At 45.3% G+C, this 19070-nt stretch overlaps 1 protein-coding gene across 3 annotated transcripts in view; it reads left to right on the forward strand.

The window, feature by feature from the left end:
- The first annotated feature begins 684 nt into the window (after positions 1-684).
- The window catches only part of LOC147626751 (uncharacterized), a 116633-nt gene continuing 98247 nt past the window's right edge, over positions 685-19070 (forward strand). The window contains exons 1-2 of one of the 3 annotated variants that reach the window (XM_086816774.1): positions 685-1443; positions 1815-2001. In XM_086816774.1, coding sequence (XP_086672900.1) covers positions 1241-1443; positions 1815-2001 — 390 coding nt within the window. In that variant the 5' untranslated portion in view covers positions 685-1240. The remainder of the gene's footprint in view (positions 1444-1814; positions 2002-19070) is intronic. The other 2 variants (XM_086816773.1, XM_086816772.1) reach the window with 2 other exon arrangements.

The following is a 19070-nucleotide window of genomic DNA, read 5'->3' on the forward strand; positions in this document are numbered from 1 at the left end:
CCCTGCTTGTACACTCCTGCCATATGGCAAAATGAGATAGCCACAAAAAGTGACACGTGGGTGAATGCTGTGTTGTAAGGGCAAGAATAGTGAGAATAATAGTGTAGAGATCTAGATATAGAAGCATAGAAGTATAGATAGATATAGATATAACAATACATATATAATAGTAGTATGCATGCTTTGATACGTGCGTAACAAGTTCTACCTTGTTCTTTTATGAATTCCTTATTGATATTTTTGAGCTAAATGCCAAATTTTCTTCCAAAGCACTGGAAGAAGTCAGAATCCACTCTACTGAATTTGTGTTTATTTTCGAACGACGAAAAGAGTATATTCTAGGTTTTCTATGTTGGTTGGGAAAAACATCTTTTTCGAATACTTGTCACTTGAAACCACGTGTCGCATTGCATATTTAATCTATTTTTTAATCATGACTTGAAAGTAGAATGTACACATTTTATCTCTCTCTCACACACATAAGTGCCATCGCTCGCATTGGGGAGATTTGAACTAGGACTCTTGAACTCCATTCTAACCATTGTGCTATTTTCTTATGCCGCACTTGAGAGGACTCTTGAACTCCACTCTAACCATTACACTAACACATGCAATTTTCTTACGCCACACTCGAGAGGACTGTAGAACTCCACTGCACTAACCCGCCAATTTTGGCAACTTTCGTGGGGAGTCTCATATTAAAAAGAAGAAGAAGATATGTTTCCCTAAATAGTATGTGCCTTGTGCAGACGCAAGAATCCCGCCTATTTTTGTCAGGGGCGTTTATCATCAGCTTGTTTCCGTGAGTCTGAAGTGACAAGGAAATCTAGCAAGATAAAAAGCTCGCCGGCGGTGTCTGTTGTGCTCACAATTTAAAGTTACGATCCTATGATTACGATACCGTTCACGCAACCACCCAGGAGCTCTTTAAACATCTGGCGTTCACGCAACCATCCAGGAGCTCTTTAAACATCTGGCTTTGGAGCGGTAGACTTTGATGCGTTGACATATATATATAAAAGCGTTTCTTATTAGTTTGTATCCGTGAGAAGTGGCAAGGTGCAACCCAGGAAGATCTCTTTTCGCGCCAGTAACGCAGTGGTGTCTGTCGTGCTTACAATTTTAGGTAGTACAATAGCGTTCACACAACCCAAGAGAACTTGGATTATCTGGCTCTGGTAGCCCTTAATTGTCAAAACAGTGGAGATTACTGAAGCTGATTCGGGTTTGATGAGACCGAATGGCGGCACCTGATCCCAACAGCTTCATTGTGCCCCTTCTTCTGGATCAGCAGCCAGAAGCCCGATTCAGCTCCTCCTCCAACGGCAAGGATCAGCAGCAGCAGCAGCATCATGATCATCATCAGCATCAGCACAGGAACAAACGTGAAAAAAGGGCGGTTTCCATCACAGTCAATTCACTCTGCCTGGCCACACACGCTAGGTAGGTTTGCATCACTCAGCATTATGTGTTTTCTTTAACTATGATGAGTTTAACCACCCCACCCATCCACACACCCTCCCACCCTCCCCCCTCCCACATGGCATAGTACTTGTGTGAAAACAGCAATTGACATGGTGCAGACTATGGTATGTTGTCAAAGGACCTGCCATGGCCTCTTATTTGGACCAAAAATGGACCCAAACAAGGCACAAATGTTTGTTTGGCTGCATTTTTGCATGCTATAGCAGAAAAACATGTAGCATTAATCAAAAGCAGGGCCGGCTGGTATGGCACTAAATTTCACTTGTTACAGCTTGTAGTTTGATGCATTTTGATTTGTTCTACTTATTGGGTGATCAATGGCATTTCAGAAGAGTTCCAGATGCCTCTATACAGAGAGTGCAGAACTTTCGAAAGACTGTAAGGGTTTTGCAGTTGGATCACTCTCAGGCTTGTACGAGTTTACTGTCATGGATAGTTGGGCTGCTACTAGTGGTGATAGTCCCTGTGCTAAGACTATGTTTTGTGAAAGTGGCTTCCGATGATTCAAGCCATGAGGTATGCCACATTATTTTGCATATGGCATGGACTTTTATCGGTTAAAAATCATTTGGCTTAGAGATCTTCTTGTGATCTTCCTATATCGAGATGCATCCCTAGACGGTGATTTCTGTACTGTGTAATCAACTTGTTGACGAACATACCTAGCTTTGTCCCCTTATCAATGTAATCTTTAGTAGATTTATGAAAGACAAAAAGTTGTATATCTGAAGGCCAAGATTTCCAAAGCTCAAGAATGACCTCAAGAGAGGGACCAAAAATGGTAATTATTGCAATTTAGAAACAGGCATATCATTTTTGTGGTAACACTTGACAGTTAAAGTAGCTGTCTCTCCTAGGTCCCAAATTCATAGCTGCCTCAGCAACAATGGCTGGCAGAGAAATCCCACTGTCACTAGAGAAGGCAAATAATTAGAAGCTTGCAAACTTGATGTCCAAGCAATTCAAACATTAAGGGTTATGTGCATATGAAGGCCATGGCGAAAAGAGTATCATCATCAAAGCATGCACACCATACCCAGCTCTTTCAATAGAGACAGGCCACTTGCAAACGTAGGCTTACTTTGGTGGCTTGTGCTTTGTGAAGATCTAGCTCACTGCGAAACAGGTGGCGTACATAGGTGGTCTGGTGTTCTCACACCAGGATAATGAGATGAAACTCAATAAAATATTTCTACTAAACTGTCTATTTAATCAAACAAATCGTCTTTGATTTGTAGGTCCATTTGGGGCCGGGCCCAGATGGTTCTGGATGGGATCAAAAGACCCTAATGTGCAAGCTTTTCACCATCAGTTTTGGATGGTCAGATGGATTGATTGGTGTCATGCCAATTGGGCGGACATATGCAGTGTCACATTGGGTTCTATATAAAGCCATATCCCTTCACTCTTCTTTTAAGGCATTGAGTAATCCATTTTTCCCAAGGAGACTTCTATTAAGTATAAAAAAAACACCAAAAACCAGCCTGAAACCCTGTGAGACAGTGCTTAAAACACAATCAGGTGAAGCCAGTTAAAGAGATGATAACATCATGATAAACCAGTTGGAGAGGTGGTAAATAACAATCTGTCATTCTATTTCTTCATAGAAGTTGACCTCTTGGCCGTAGGTGATCTCCTTGTATCCTCAATGCTCATCCAAGAGGCCCTGAGGGTATGCACGTGCACATGGGGGATGGGGCCTAGGCATGTGGCCGTAGGGTCTTTCACGTGTACTTTTGGGGGCCTTACTAGGCCTCCATGTTGAAAGGATGAAAACTTCCCTTTTTGAGAGGAATGCCATACCTAGTGCCGATGTGGGAGAGGTGATCTGCCATCACCTGGTGTTTACTGGTTCGAAGAAGTATCTCTCAGTCAAACTCTTGGAAGATGAGAAGCCACCGCCACACTTGGTCAGGCACTTAAGGTGTGGTTTTTTTAACAATAGATGATGAAACCTTTTGAAAAAAAACCTTTGAAACGTTTATGATCTACACTGAAGTGCATGCTACCATCTTTCTTCCGTGACAGAAGAACGGGAGTGCCCCATGGAGACTTACTAGATTGAACAAAACCTTTATTAAGAGAATCTTGCAGTTGCTAAGCAATTTTGTCCTCCTCCTTATGGCTAAACCAATAAGGTTGCCGGGAGACGGGATTACTACGAGGCAATAAATCAATCGCATGATCAACGCCCCCGAGATGGCGGATTATTTTGGTAACTCGCTCATAAATACATCACAAAACTCTTTTAAAATATCATCCAAAATTTGTTGTTCTTTAGAAACCTCACTACTTGAGATTTAATTACATTCACAAGAAGATGATCTTAACAAAATTTTAGAAACCTCACTGCTTGAGATTGAATTACATTCACAAGTAGATGATCTTAACCAAATTGCAGCATTGAAAAGATCATGAAAACAACATTATGAATAAGAATTTGGATAAAAAAGAGCTTCATATACATCTTCGGCTGAAGCATGAGTTGAGTTTACATCACAAAATTCACAAAGGACATCACCTTGAGTTACATACAATTTATCATCGTGAACAAATGAGAGCCTATGAGACTAATAATCTAACATCATTGTCTCGCTCTTATTAAAAAACTAGGACATTCCTAAGGTCACGTCCACCTTGTCAAGGTTCATGATGTGGAAGTCCAAAGCCTCTTGATAGTCTTGAATCTGGACCTCTAGCCTAGGCACTGTTCGATCCCACACTTTCACGTGTGTAACCTTGGCAAGATTTTCCACATAATGGTGATCACTTGTCACCGTGGGTAGCTGGAATGTCTACACCAAATGTGAAGAAATAAAATTGTGAGTAGAGCCGTTGTCAAACAGAATCCACACCCAATGACTGCTTACAGGTCGCTTAGCTTGGAGGAGATTGTCCGGACCAAAGGCACACTCGCTAATCTAACACCCCTGGCAATTACTTCTATCCAGATTATAAACTTCAACAAAAGAGATCAAAGAGTTACCTTGTAGTTCCATAATGTGTACCGAGGTCTTACCTCCCCAAAGACTACTTTTTCAGACAATCCTTGTAGTGATGGTTGGGTTGGTTGCACTCGAAGCACAAGTGGTCCTTTTGTGTCTTCGCCACCTGTTCCTTTTGAAGTCCTTCTCTTGCCTCTAAAGTGCTTCTTGACATTGCGTTGCAACAACTGACCATCTTGGGATGCTGCAACATACCCTCGCCCTCTGTCTTTAGAGGATTTTTGGCTCTTGCGTGAGGTATCACTTGTAGGCTCACCACCCCTTTTAACTGCAAGGGTATCATCAAATTGGCATAAATTTAGATGTCGTCTAGTGAGTGAATATTGTTTCGGAGAACCTCATTTTGATAATTTGGCAGAAGGGCGAACAAGAATAGCATATAAACCAACACATGTGGCTCCTCAAGGGCCTTATAACGGTTCACCATGTCTTTAAACTCCTGGGAATAGTTAGGTCTTTAAAATCCTGGGAATAGTTGTCCAGGCTCTTATCTTGTTAACAGAGACAAACTGTGTCTTAAACACATGCTGAAAATCAGCCCACATTGTTGGCTTCACACGGAGGTCCTTCCACAAGGCGAATGAAACCGGCCTCTGGTAGAAACCAAAGTGCGGTAGACTAGCAGTCACCCAATCCAATTGTAGTCGAGCCAATAAACAAATAAACAGGAGCTAGAGTGCTCCAACAGAAGAAAGAGAACGACACCTGTTGGCCCCAAAGCTTGGCGCCCCTTTCGGTATTTCTTTATTCAATTTCAATGGAAAAGTTTTAAATGATTACAACATGGCCATTCATGGCTCGTATGTCTGCAAGTCCAATTTGCCAATCCTCAGGACCTCTTAGCATATAGAGGTTACACAGCTTTGTGTCCCAAGAACACCACACTGTTATCTCCTCTAATCTGCTAAGTCAGTGCATCCATGAGGCCTTGAATATGCATCTGACTGAACCATGCACATAGCCACAAGCTCAGCCATGAAAATAGTCCACAAACTCTTCCAAATCAGGCCACAATCTTGTCCTGTTTCCACCCTCTGAACTGCCAAACCCTTCCTCTCACAAAGGGCCAGAGAGAACCACTCCGGAACAGTCATGAGCCAGTGAAAAGAGAGACCCCATAAGACAACTCGTGCAGTCCCACTTGCTCGCAAAGAGAGAGAGAAACTTACAGTCTTTATGTCGCTTTTCATAAGAGAGAAAAGACGCGAGGAAAGGCCTCGTACTGTCCTGCCCTCTTGTCTTGCAGCCGGGAGAGAGAGAACCTGAGGGAAATTGCTGTCCATCCTTGTGTTCCCCTCTTACAGTCCACACTTATTAGCTTACAGTCAGCTTCTTGTCAAAAACAAAGGAGAGAAAAGAGGAGAATCCTGTAGGCGCCTGTATACTCAGCCACACAGAAGCCAACCAATCCTCCAAGAGCCAAAGAGAGAGAGAGAGAAAAAATGAAATGATATATTAACGTCTCTAAGAGGCCATAATGGCCTATGAGACCAAAACTGAGAGTACATTTGAAGTTGGTGTCTCATCAAAGAGAATAACTAAATGAGACTAAAAAGTACAATAAACTGATTGTCTTACAGTTATAAAAACAGAATTGTAAGACTCCGAGATGATACTGAGTAGAAAATACTGGAAAATGTATATCAGGTAGATCCATGTATGCTGATCAGTTGAAGTGTTGCTCTCTCCTTAGATCAAGTATCTCCGGCATGGGGCTGTCTAGAATGGAGAGGTCGTAGAAGCGAGGTAGGCGCCTCCGATGCCAAGCACTAATGGCTCTGATCTGGCGATGGTGAGGATGCCGTGGTCAGGATCCTGGTGGGCGTGGCCGACCAGCACGACATAAGATGACTGAGTGGTGACTCCCTGGGAGTGTGGTCGGTGCCCTAATGGCCCAATGGAGAAGGTATCAGTAGGTGTGTGGGCTGGGTTGCTGGGCTGAGAGAGAAGTAGGCCTGTGTCTCTGCCCTGTAGCGCAGCACAGCAGCCGACTTCAATCTCCTAAAAGCATGTGTAAATAAGTACTAGGCTGCGCCTCTGCACACTGCAGCACAGCCCCTGACTGTAGCTCTTCCAAAAAGCAATCTGTGACCAGCAGCACAGATCTCCCTCCAGCTGTTTTTCCAGGACTAAATCCAGAGTTGCCCGCCTATAGTTCTTCCAAAAGCAAGAGTAAGTGAAGCGCAGCCTGCCTGCATCTGTTTTTCCCCGAAAATCAGAACTCTACGCTGCCCCCAGCCCCCTTTTTCCAAAAAGCATGAGATAGAGAGAGAGAGGGAGGCGTGTGCTCCAAAGTAGAATAACCCTCCCCATAAATAACGTAGGGGCCACTTAAGGTTTTAAAACCTTTCTAGAGGCCACCCAAGGTTATAAAACCTTCCCAAAGGTTATAAAACCTTTTAAGTTTTAAATCTTTTGTCCCCTTCACACCTGGGCTTGTCCACACATGGGTCAATAAACCTTAGCCCCAAATATGAACCTTTAAATATTTATCTTGCTCACCGACCACCATGCTCACACTTGTGCTACACCAATTTCACAGGGTCATGACATACATCCCTCTTGAAAAATGGCATGCGTCCTCGATTGCAATCTGGTGATACAGCAAGACATCCAAAGCGGAACCACACTGATAACAAAGGCTGCCCAATACAGTAAGATATCAGCCATGTGATCCAACTAAAAGTGAAATGTTCAATATGGCAAGATCAGCGTCCTAATCTCTCTAAGCCATGCATATGTAACAACATTCTTTGCAAACCAATGGTGTAGTAATAGTCCAAGTGTCACCAATTGGCCGACCATTTGGTCCATCTCCAGTTTTTGCGTCTCGTTCACTTGAGGCCAGGCCGGTGTCTCATGTGAAGAGGCCAGTATTTTGCTGACATGGACGGGAGCCAGACTGGTGCCACCCGTGTGTTAGCAGGATGGTGTCGTATGGACGGGAGCCAGACCAGTGCCACCCGTGTATGACCTGGACTGTGTTCGACCCATGGGACTGTCACGCCATGGAAGAGCCAGTATTCGTGCCGTGTTTTGCCTATGGGACTGTCACACCATAGCGAAACTCGTGCCTGGAACTGTGTCTTACCTATGGGACTGCCACTCCATAGGAAGGCCAGGTTTTTATGTTTTTATGTCGTGCCAGTTTTGTGCCGACAGATATTTTGTACTTGTTCCATGAACGGGAGATATGTCCATGTTACTATTTGCACATGCACACATATTTTGCATGTTTGAAACTGTTTTCGCATGACATGTATTTGTGTGTTTGCCTGCTTGACGTGTTACTTACTGAGCGGGGACGCCTGCCAGTGAGTCGTGAAGTCTGCTCTGTATTCTGACGAGTTTTGGTGCATGTGAACAGGTGGTAAGTATGTTGCACATGTTGTTTTTATTATTTTATCTCTAACCTCTTATTTTATAAGGTTAGGTGTTCACATTTATTTAAAAGTGGGCACCCCCTTTGGGCACCCACTTTGGGGCCAAGGTGGGGAGCCCCACTTTTAAGTGAGTGTGGGGGTGGGCATGGTCACCTACCCCCACTAGTCCCCCCACATGCATGCGTGGGTATCACCAAAGTTAACTTCACCTTAATTTTTATAACAAGGGACTCTCTCCTTCAAGCGTGGACACCCATCGCTTCTATCTGGCGTTTTGTTCATCATCATCGCTTCATCCTACGTGAAGGAACCGGCGACCACCTTTTCGCTGCTGCCTTCTCCATGCAAGCTGTGCATGCTGCTGTACGGCTGCTTCTCCCTTCTCTACCAGGCGACTGAATCTTGCTGCAGGCGGCTGCCATCTCCCCCTGTACTGCTGCGCATACCCTCATCCAGACGGCTGCATCATCACAGGCTGCAGGCGGAAGGCCACGTTTCTGCCCCAATCACACTGCAGTCAGGCGCTTCTGCTTCAGGCGGCTGGTGGCTGCGCTGGACATTCAGTAGGGCTGCCCACTACCAAAGCAACAGGCTGGTGGCTGCGCTGGTCATTCAGCAGGGCTGCCCCCCACCAAAGTAACCGGCTGTGCGCCTGTTCTCCAGCCTGCAGCCCTCTACCCTCAGGCGACTGCATCCCCTTCCTTCTACGCAGCCCACCAAAGCAACTGGCTGTGTGTGTCCAACACCTGCAGGCTGCGTGTGCATCACCAACAAATGGCATCTTGCTTCCAGGACATTGTCCACCACCAGTAAGTTGTGCTCCTTCTCTCACAGCAGGCGGCTGTGGTCTTTTGTGGTGATGCTTGTCTTGATAGTTCTACACGAGGCTTTCTTCAACAAGGGTGGCTTCATATTCTACACAAACACCACAAGTATTGGTTTTCTATCAACCATCTACAAGTAAGTGAATTTCAGATTTCAATAAAGTATTTTATGTTTAAATCTGATAAAGGATTCATCCCGCTCGGCCAACACCCGTTCGGTGCCGGGTTGTCCAAGCTATATTGGCGAACCTCGGTCCAAAGGTGCTGAGATCGGGAGAGCCAGGCGTTAGTACGAGAGCGCCTGTTTGTGCGTGGTCTCGGAACACCAGTGAGGCGCTCTCCGCGGAATCCAGTGAGAGCACAGGACCGTAGCGATTGGACCACACTAGTGGTCGTTCTGCTTCGAGCTTCTACATCGAAATTCGAGCCTATTTGTTTGGTACTGTTTTCATATGTACATGGACATTATCTGGTTCTTGGAACCCATGGAGCATTGTATTTATTAAATACTCCCAATAAATATATCATATATTGAGGGGGGGGGTCGGCCCGTTCCGGCCCCAGTGCTGGTGTCCATTTTTCCATTTCATTTCATTTAAATTTCAAGTTGTTTTAAGTTGTCCATTTCAAATTTGTGGTTTTAAAGTTGTGCTATTAAGCGTGTGGGTGTCCAACGGAGTCTTTCCCACTTGACGGGATCGGTTTCATTGGTATCAGAGCACGGTTGTTTCCCTCTTCCTAGTGGGGAAACGAACCTGTGTACTGGACATCCCGCTTTTAGCAAACTTTGAACACAATGGACAGCCAAGGCAACCCTTTGGAAGTACCAAATTCGAGGGGTCCATCTAGTGCTTCTCGTGGGTCTGATGCCCTGCGTGGTAGGCACAAGCCCCTTGAAAGGGTTCTTGATAGTGAATCAAAGAGTCAACTGTCTCCAGGAAAGACAGTTATGCTTGAACAAGAGCCTGATGCTATGAGGGCTGAAATGGAACATATGAGAAAACTTTTGCAGGCTCAAGAGCAAGAGTTAAAGTTTTTACATGAAGATCCCCATCTACAAAGTGCTATTGAAGCCAGGAAGGCTGATGCTATGGTAGATGTAACCTTTGAATCAATGGCTCGTGAAGTGGGCAAGAAACCAAGGGAGTTGGCACTTGCCTATCTCCTTCGCAAAGGTGATATCAAAGAGGGGGATGACGGAGAGCTGAAATTCAGAAATCCACCTCGTTTGAAGCATGGAGATCCCGCATCCCAGAGGCTGAAATCTTTTATGCAAAAGGAAGAGGTGACTGTCACCTCTCGACATGCATCCTCTCCCCAAGGCACTAAGCCTGACAGATATATGTATGCCAGTGCTCATGGAGGGCATGAAAGTCACATGCATGCAAGATATGTATCTCATGGTGACAGGTCTACTTCCAGAAAAATTTTGCCTTCTGAGTTGTCTCATGGAGAGACCATGCCATATGTAGGTAAGTCACATGCATCTGAGTTTCGAGTTCGTGGAGCACATGCCACCGTGCCCCATGAAGCTCCTATGATGGCCCATGGAGCCCATGCAGACAGGGCTACCCCGTTGGATAAGGGGAAAAGAAAAAGAGAAGACCATGAGCCTCATGCCAGGAAGCTCAAGGAATTCAAAGCAGGTGATAAATCTGTCAAATTTGATGTCTTTCATGGTGAACATGATGCTTCTAAGGTGTTAGCATTTGTGGCACAGTTCGACATTGCTTTCAGTGATGAGGATTTCACAGAAAAGTCAAAGGTGCGCCATGCTAGCATGTTTTTGAAAGGGACTGCTGTCCATTGGTGGATCACTGAAAAGATCACCAAGGATCCCATTTCTACTTGGAAGGAATTCAAAGATAGATTTTATGCTCAGTTCTTGCCACCCAATGCGGAGCAAACTCTCACTCAAAAGTGGGACAGGCTGGAACAAAAAGATAATGAGAGTGTGCAACAGTATGTTAACAAATTGTGGAAAGTGTTGCTGGAAGTGACTCCCTTTATGCAAATCACAGAGGATGAAAGAAAGAGGAAGTTTCGTTCTGGACTGCAACCAGCATATAGATCGGGTATTGAATTGCACCCAAAACATACGTTGCAACAACTCACAGCTTCTGCTCTTGCTACAGAGCAATTGGTGCTCAAGATTAAGCAGGATCAAGGAGGTTCCAAGGGGAAGGACAAGGCTGTCCCAAATCAGCAAAAGGGTGGACAGCCACCTAAAAAGAACTTCCGGGAGCCTTACAAGGGTGGCAAAGCTGAAAATAACTCATCTAAAGAACAGGGCCCAAGGAAGAACAAATATGGATTAACCCCGGAGCAAAGAGAGCAATATGCCAAGGATGGAAAATGCTTTTCTTGTGGTAGCAAAGACCACATGTTTCGGCAATGCCCAGATCGCAAATCAAAGCTGATCATATGGTAAAGCTTTTTCTTGCTAATATTTTCAAGCATCATGGTATGCCTAAATCCATTGTTGGGGATAGAGATCCCAGGACTACAAGCCTATTTTGGAGGGCTTTGTTTGATAATATGGGTACTAAGCTTGAGTTTTCATCAGCTTATCATCCCCAAACGGATGGCCAAAGTGAAGCTGCAAATTCAGCCGTGTTGGATTTGTTGAAGTGTTATGTAGCAGATCAAAAGAGTGCATGGGAGAAGTATCTTCCACTTGTTGAGTTTGCCTACAACAATACAATCCATGCTTCCACAGGAAAGGCTCCGTTTGAGATTATTTATGGCAGAGTGGTATTGCCACCCATCCTTCGTACTAAGGATGAGATTTTTGCAGCTGATGAATATGTTCGTGACTTGGATGTTGCCTTTGGTCAGGTGCGGACAGCCATTGCAAGATCTCAGGATAAGCATAAAATGGCTGCGGACAAGCATAGAAGGGACATGGAAGTCAAAGAAGGTGATTGGGTATTGCTGAAATTTGAGAAGGCTAGGCTTCGAAAGAGGCCAGGACGAGAAGGATCATATCCTAAGCTTTCTCCTCGCTATTATGGACCCTTCAAGGTGATTCAGAAGATCAATGAAGTGTCCTACAGGCTTGCTTTACCTAGTCAGTGAATTTCAGATTTCAATAAAGTATTTTATGTTTAAATCTGATAAAGGATTCATCCCGCTCGGCCAACACCCGTTCGGTGCCGGGTTGTCCAAGCTATATTGGCGAACCTCGGTCCAAAGGTGCTGAGATCGGGAGAGCCGGGCGTTAGTACGAGAGCGCCTGTTTGTGCGTGGTCTCGGAACACCAGTGAGGCGCTCTCCGCGGAATCCAGTGAAAGCACAGGACCGTAGCGATTGGACCACACTAGTGGTTGTTCTGCTTCGAGCTTCTACATCGAAATTCGAGCCTATTTGTTTGGTAGTGTTTTCATATGTACATGGACTCTGGTTCTTGGAACCCATGGAGCATTGTATTTATTAAATACTCCCAATAAATATATCATATATTGAGGGGGGGGGTCGGCCCGTTCTGGCCCCAGTGCTGGTGTCCATTTTTCCATTTCATTTCATTTAAATTTCAAGTTGTTTTAAGTTGTCCATTTCAAATTTGTGGTTTTAAAGTTGTGCTATTAAGCGTGTGGGTGTCCAACGGAGTCTTTCCCACTTGACGGGATCGGTTTCACCAAGTTGTATACCACTGTGAACCATACACAACCACAACATCCAATGTGACTAGTACACATATATCATAGAAGTCCCATAAGCAAATGTACTGTCAGCTGTCAGTACCTTTGGGTGAGACAAAAGCTGCACCAAGCGACCTCTAGATGACATCTGAGCCTATAGTATCAAGGGAGCGGAGGTGCTACCCCCCTCTTGAGCATCAGGCAATGCTCTAGACCCATGCTCGGTTGAACCTGAATGAGCCGTAGCAAGAGTCGGCTCCAACTCAAAGGCATCGAGATAAAGCTGCAATACCTGAGGTGAATCTGCTAAGTCACCCTCCTCCATCCACTTTGCATCCATCGGTGAATAGTTCTTGAACTTCACAAGATAACGACGGGAAACTTTACCTCGTACCTTTCTTTCCTTATGTGCCAGTATCTGCTCGGGAATAAGAACCTCATTAATGTTGGGTGTTGGACTCACACACTCACACACACAAACCTGCACATTAGGGTTAGGTGTAGGATAGAGAAGCTCACACACAGAAATGAGAGAGAGAGAGAGCCAAAAGTGTGGTATCCACAAAATGCAAGTCAACCCTTGCATGTGTGCCACATCCATATAATATAGAAGTACAAAATATTATATGTTAAAGAGTGTCCTTTCACACTTGATGTCCAAGGGAAAAAACCACATGGGAAAAAGTGCCCTTGGTTAAGCACTGTTCACACATAGCACTACCATAAGTGAGCATATGCCTACAAATCCCCCCTGTAGTGGAAGTGTGAACCTGTACAAGGTAGCAGATCACACTCTGTATGAGAGTAAGCCCAAAGCTTTGCGGAAAGCTTCAAACTTTTCTCGAGGTAAAGCCTTTGTGAATAAATCTGCAACATTATCGTGTGTAGGGCAGTAAGATAAACTGATCTCCCCTGCATGTAGCCTCTCTCTGACATAGTGATAATGAATCTCAATGGGCTTAGTACTCCGTGCATGAAATACTGGATGTTGTGCCACGGCCATAGCACTCTGGCTATCAGTGAGAATGGTGGTGGGTGTCTGCTGACACTCACAAAGATCAGCCAATAGTCTCCTCAACCATACACAATCTACTGTAGATGTGAAGACTGCCCTGTACTCAGCCTCACAAGTAGATGTAGCAACAGTGGGTTGCTTTTTACTCAACCAAGATATGCATGAACTGCCAAGAAAAAAACAATTCCCACTGGTGGATTGCCTGGTATCATAATCACCAGCCCAATCTGAATCACTGTATGCATAAAGCTGTAAGCTGCCCCCCCCTGGGATAGAACAAACCAAGATCCAGGGTACCCTTAAGATAACGAAAAATGCGTTTGACTGCTTGCCAATGCTTTGTGCCTGGGTTGTGCATGAATTTGCTCAACAAAGACACTCCAAAAGATATGTCTGGCCTTGTGTTACACAAGTAAATGAGGCATTCCACTGCCTGGCTGTAAATGCCGGCCTCAAAAGGCTCTCCAATATCATGCATAGTAAGCTGTACACCTGGTTCTACCGGAGTAGAAATGGGCTTACATTCATCCATGTGAAACCTTTTTAGCAAACTTTTTATGTACTTAGTTTGCTGCATAACAATGCCATCATCTGTATGCATAAACTGTATGCTGAGATAGTAGTGTAAAGGCCCTAAATCTGACATATCAAATTCAGCTTTCAAATCAGCTTTGAAATCTGAAATTTGTGCTTTGCTAGTACCTGTAATGAGCATGTCATCTACATACAAGATGACTATGAGAATATCGGCATCGGTTTTCTTCACATACAAAGTGCTTTCAGCTGGACTATTCTCATAACCTTGGCTGGTTAGATGAGCATGTATCTTATCATACCAAGCTCTTGGAGCTTGCTTTAACCCATACAATGCTTTGTGTAACCTGCATACTTTATGTTCCTCACCAGGAACTACAAAACCAATCGGCTGATTTACATATACTTCCTCCTGTAAATCCCCATTTAAGAATGTAGTTTTGATGTCCAATTGATGCACTTTCCATCCTTTATGTGCAGCCAATGCAATCACTGATCTTATTGTGGTCATTCTCGAAGTAGGAGCAAAAGTCTCTTCATAATCTATTCCTTTTTTCTGGGAGTAGCCTTTAGCCACAAGTCTTGCTTTGTACCTGTCACAACAGTACCATCAGACTTTCTTGTGACTTTGTACACCCACTTTGTTCCAATGACATGCTTGTCTTTAGGCAATTCCACAAGATCCCATGTATTGTTCTTCATGATAGAAGAAATTTCAGCTTGCATAGCTTGCAACCAATGCTCATTCTCATGTGCTTCTTCATAAGAAGAAGGCTCTTCTGAATCAAAGAGACCACCCATTGCTAATGTAGACTCTCCACGATGTATATTCAAAGCATGGTTGGAACTAGCCCTTGTTCTACCTGTGAGTGGAGCTGCAAGTTTGCTTTCTTGCAAAGTTTTCAGCAACCATCTTGGCACTGACTTGGCTGTGTCTGGCTGTTTGCTCTTCCCTGACAAGATCTTCCACTTCTTCCATAGAAGGGGGCTGAATGGCTGGCTGATCTGAATCCCCCCTAATTGCAATGGGTAAAAGTCCATCAAACATGTCCTGTATGCTTGTATCATTGCTTTTATACAAGCTGTACATGGGCTGTTCTGAATTTTCAGCAAATACCACATCTCTACTAACAAAATTTTTTCGTGCAGTTGGATTATAAAGACGGTATCCTTTGCTCTCATTGCTGTAGCCCACAAAAATGCATTTAATTGCTTTGTTATCTAGCTTTGTTCGGAGTTGTTCTGGCACATGTGCATATGCCAAACACCCAAATGTACGCATATAATCCACTGTTGGCTTTCGGCTATACCAAGCCTCAAATGGTGTAATGGTTTTCAAAGCTTTTGTTGGACACCTGTTCAACACATGAGTTGCACACATTATAGCTTCCATCCAAAATTTGTGAGGCAACTTTTGTGCTTTCACCATGCATCTTGCCATCTCCATGAGAGATCTATTTTTCCTTTCAACTACACCATTCTGCTGCGGTGTATAAGGCACAGTACATTGGTGTTTGATGCCCTTTTGAAGCATATAATCCTTGAATGCATTTGACATGTATTCTCCACCTCTATCTGAGCGGAGTGTTTGGACTTTACATCCACACATATTTTCAGCCATTGCTATGAAAGCATGTAAACACATTTGCTTTCGCGTTCAAGGGGTAAGCCCAAGCAAACCTGGAGTAGTCATCAATGAATGTGACGAAGTAAAGATGCCCCCCTATGGATGGTGTCCGCATTGGACCGCATACATCACTATGTATGAGCTGTAATTTACTTTCAGCTCTAACAGCTCCATCTTTGGGGAATGGTTTTCGTTGCATCTTCCCAAAATACACCCCTCACATACATGTCTTGGTGGAGACTCAAGAGGCGGCATATTATCAACCATATGATGCTTCTGCAAAAGCATCAAACTCTGAAAATTTACATGCCCAAAACGAGCATGCCATAGCTCTGTATCATGCATAGCAGGAGTGTGGGCAGCCACTGTATTTGCATCATAAGTGCGCTTGTCATAGCTGTCCAGCTTATACAAGCCTTTGTATCGTGTTCCAGAAGTGACTATTTCATAACCCTTTGATGGGTCTTTTACCAAACACTTCCCATCTTCAAATTCAACCTTTAAACCTTGGTCGTTTATGGCTGAGACGGAGAGCAGATTTTTCTTTATATCTGCACTTCATTGAAACTTACAATGTTGTCCAGGCAACATGACAGGTACTAGATTCTGAAGGCGCCCCTCTCACAGTGCACCTCAGTTTGGATTTGGTTAGAGAAGCCCTCCAACTCCCAAGGATAGAGCAACCCTATGTGCACCATAGCCATGCCATGTGGCATGTGCGTGCGACACCTTCCAAGGCCCCACGACCAAGGATGGCGTGGAGTGGCACAACATCACCTGCTAGGAGTTGGTAAGGCCAGCACGGGCACTCTCCTTTCTCCTCACCACATGAACGGTGGACCGCTTCAACCACTGCCACCTCTCCACCCTTGCCCGTGCTCATCAAGGCATGCTCGTCAACTCGGCGTAATATATGCATAGGAGCTACATGCAAATTGTACAAATCCACAAGGCAAGATGGTAGCCTCATCCCTTCTAACCAAAGTTTTATATCATGTAGCAGGCTGGGAAGAGTTTCCCAAACTGATCCGATATGTGGTATGATCTGCACATGATACAGTGCGGCCATTTGAACATAGTCACAAGGGACGGGGGACGGTGACGGGGGACGGGGACGGGACGGGGGACGGCCATAAGTAGGGAACAGGGACGGGGGAGGGAACCGCACTCAAAAAATACTTTTTTTTAATAAATTTTTCTACTCTACACTTATTCTACTTTGGAAGTACATCAAAATGAGCACAAATTTACACTAAAATGGTAAGCTTTTGAGTCATATTAATAATTAAGTAGATCCAAAATGAGTCATGACTCAAGAGTCAGGAGTCAGGACTAAGCCTTAAGGAGGCAGAATACATGGACGGACTCAAATGAGTCAATGACAAAAAAGTGCTGAAGACTAGAGGCTAGAGGCTAGAGCTAAGTAGTAAGGCCCATGAATCATGATCCATGAATGATCATCCACGTGAAGTGCTCGCCTCATGGTCATGGGTAGCTTGTGCCAAAGAAGCATCAAGCTCATCCTCAGTCTCATCCTCACTGGCATGCTGCTCCTGCACCTCATCCTCTTGTTGCTCTTCTTGTTGACTCATCTCCCACTCGGTGAAGGAATCTGCCTTCTTGGTCACGCTCTTGCAAAGCATTCGCAAGTTCGCGCTGACGAAGACAAGGTCATTGGCACGCTCTACCCCGAGTCGGTTCCTCTTTCTAGAGGCAATGTGGCTGTAGGTACTCCAAAGTTGCTCCAAGCAAGAGGAGCTGACGGCCTGGCTAAGTATGCGGATGGCAAGCTGGCGCAGCTCCGGTCCATCTGAACCAAAGTCCTCCCACCATAGAGTAGCACCAACTTTGGAGCGGTCAACCTGTGCATCATGACAGCCATAGGAGCCATGAAATGACCTGTACATCGAAAGCTGGTCCCTGATCTTGCGCCTAACCGATGCATCAGGCACAAGACGATCCAAGATGATCCTCCATCCAACGCTCACCTCCCGGTCGCTCTCCTGCTTGTTGCCTTGGAATTCTGGGTCCACCACATAAGTTGCTGCATGCAATGGAGAGTAGTAGGAATTCCACCTTCCTAGACACAAGGCATGGATCTCCTCATATTTGTCTTCGTCAGGCACGAAGTCTTTCAACTTCTCTATCATGCGATCCATGGCCTCGTAGACCTTGCCTATGCATGGTTGCATAGCGTCTACAATCCTCAATAGGTGGACTATGGGCCTCACCATAGCATCTGTGGTCTTCACACGCTCCCACCAAGAGGCGTCATCCGCCTGTAGCCTACACTCTTGGCCAGTGTTTGTATTGGACTCTTGCATGGCAACAAACTCGTCGTTAAGGAAAAGCCCCCTCAAAGCACTGCTACAATCCTTCAACCAGCCCAACATGAGAAAGTTGTAGGTAAACCGGGTGTCGGAATATTTGAGGAGAGAGAGACAGGACCTCTTGTTGAACTCATGCCGAAGTCTTTGGTGGTTGAGGACAAAGGAGACCATGGTGTTGGCCTCCTCAATGAGCGGGCTGATCCATGGTAATGCCCCGATGTCCTTGAGGAGGTTGTTTAGGCAATGAGCCATACAAAAGGACACCGTGACATGTCCATACATACCTTGGAGAATAGCTCCCGCTGTCCTATTGGAAGGCTTCCCATCCACAACAAAGCCCACTACATGCTCGGGGCCAACGATCTCCATGGTGGTAGCCCACTCCGCCGCAAGCACATCCGCGCTCTTCCCAGTGCCGGATGCATCATGAGATGAGATGAAGTACATCTCTCTGCGGGAATATGCAACCATGCCGTGAATACTCCTCTTGCGGGTGTCACTCCATCCATCCACAATGAGGGAGACTCCGTTCCTCTCCCATTGCCGCTTTGTGTTGTCGGCCGCTTGCTCTACAATAATGTGCTTCTCCTTCTCGAGCAATGTAGTGCGCAAGCTCTTGGATGAGGGGGGCGTATAGGTTGAGCCATACTCCCCAATCTTCTTAACCATGACCTTGAAGTATTCCGACCTATTCAAGAAAGTAATTTACTAATGAGAAGGGGACTAGGATGATGAAAACATGAATGATGAATTGGCAATGATCGATTGCACTTACCTAGCCGCTTGAAAGGCAATGTGGTCGTGGAAGAAGAAGCGGGCCACCGCCATATCCACCTCCTCCTTCAACTTGGGGTTCCAATTCTCCCCAAGTGTAGATTGTCGCCGTGGGCCACGTAATGATTGAGAGGCCGTGGAGATGGAGGGTGCTGGCATCGTGGATGGAGTAACATTCCGACTTGATGGTGAAGGTGATGGTGTGCATGATCCCGATCCACCACATGACTCCATTGTAGAGGCTTGAGTTCCTCTCCCCATCGTCGCAGGATCCACGGCCGCCACTCGTGGTGTCCTTCTTGTCGCTTCGACCGCTTCGTAGACGCTAAGCTTGTCAAGAAGTTGCTGTCTCTTCTCGGGCGTGACATTCGTGCAAAACCTCACCTCATGCCCACTCTCATGCAAGAGGTGGGCTCGCACTTTGTCGGCGCCACCCGTTCGCCGGTACGGGC

This window comes from Cibotium barometz, chromosome 22 (assembly GCF_041138505.1).
Source record: "Cibotium barometz isolate CiBa-2024 chromosome 22, ASM4113850v1, whole genome shotgun sequence".
NCBI lineage: Eukaryota > Viridiplantae > Streptophyta > Polypodiopsida > Cyatheales > Cibotiaceae > Cibotium > Cibotium barometz.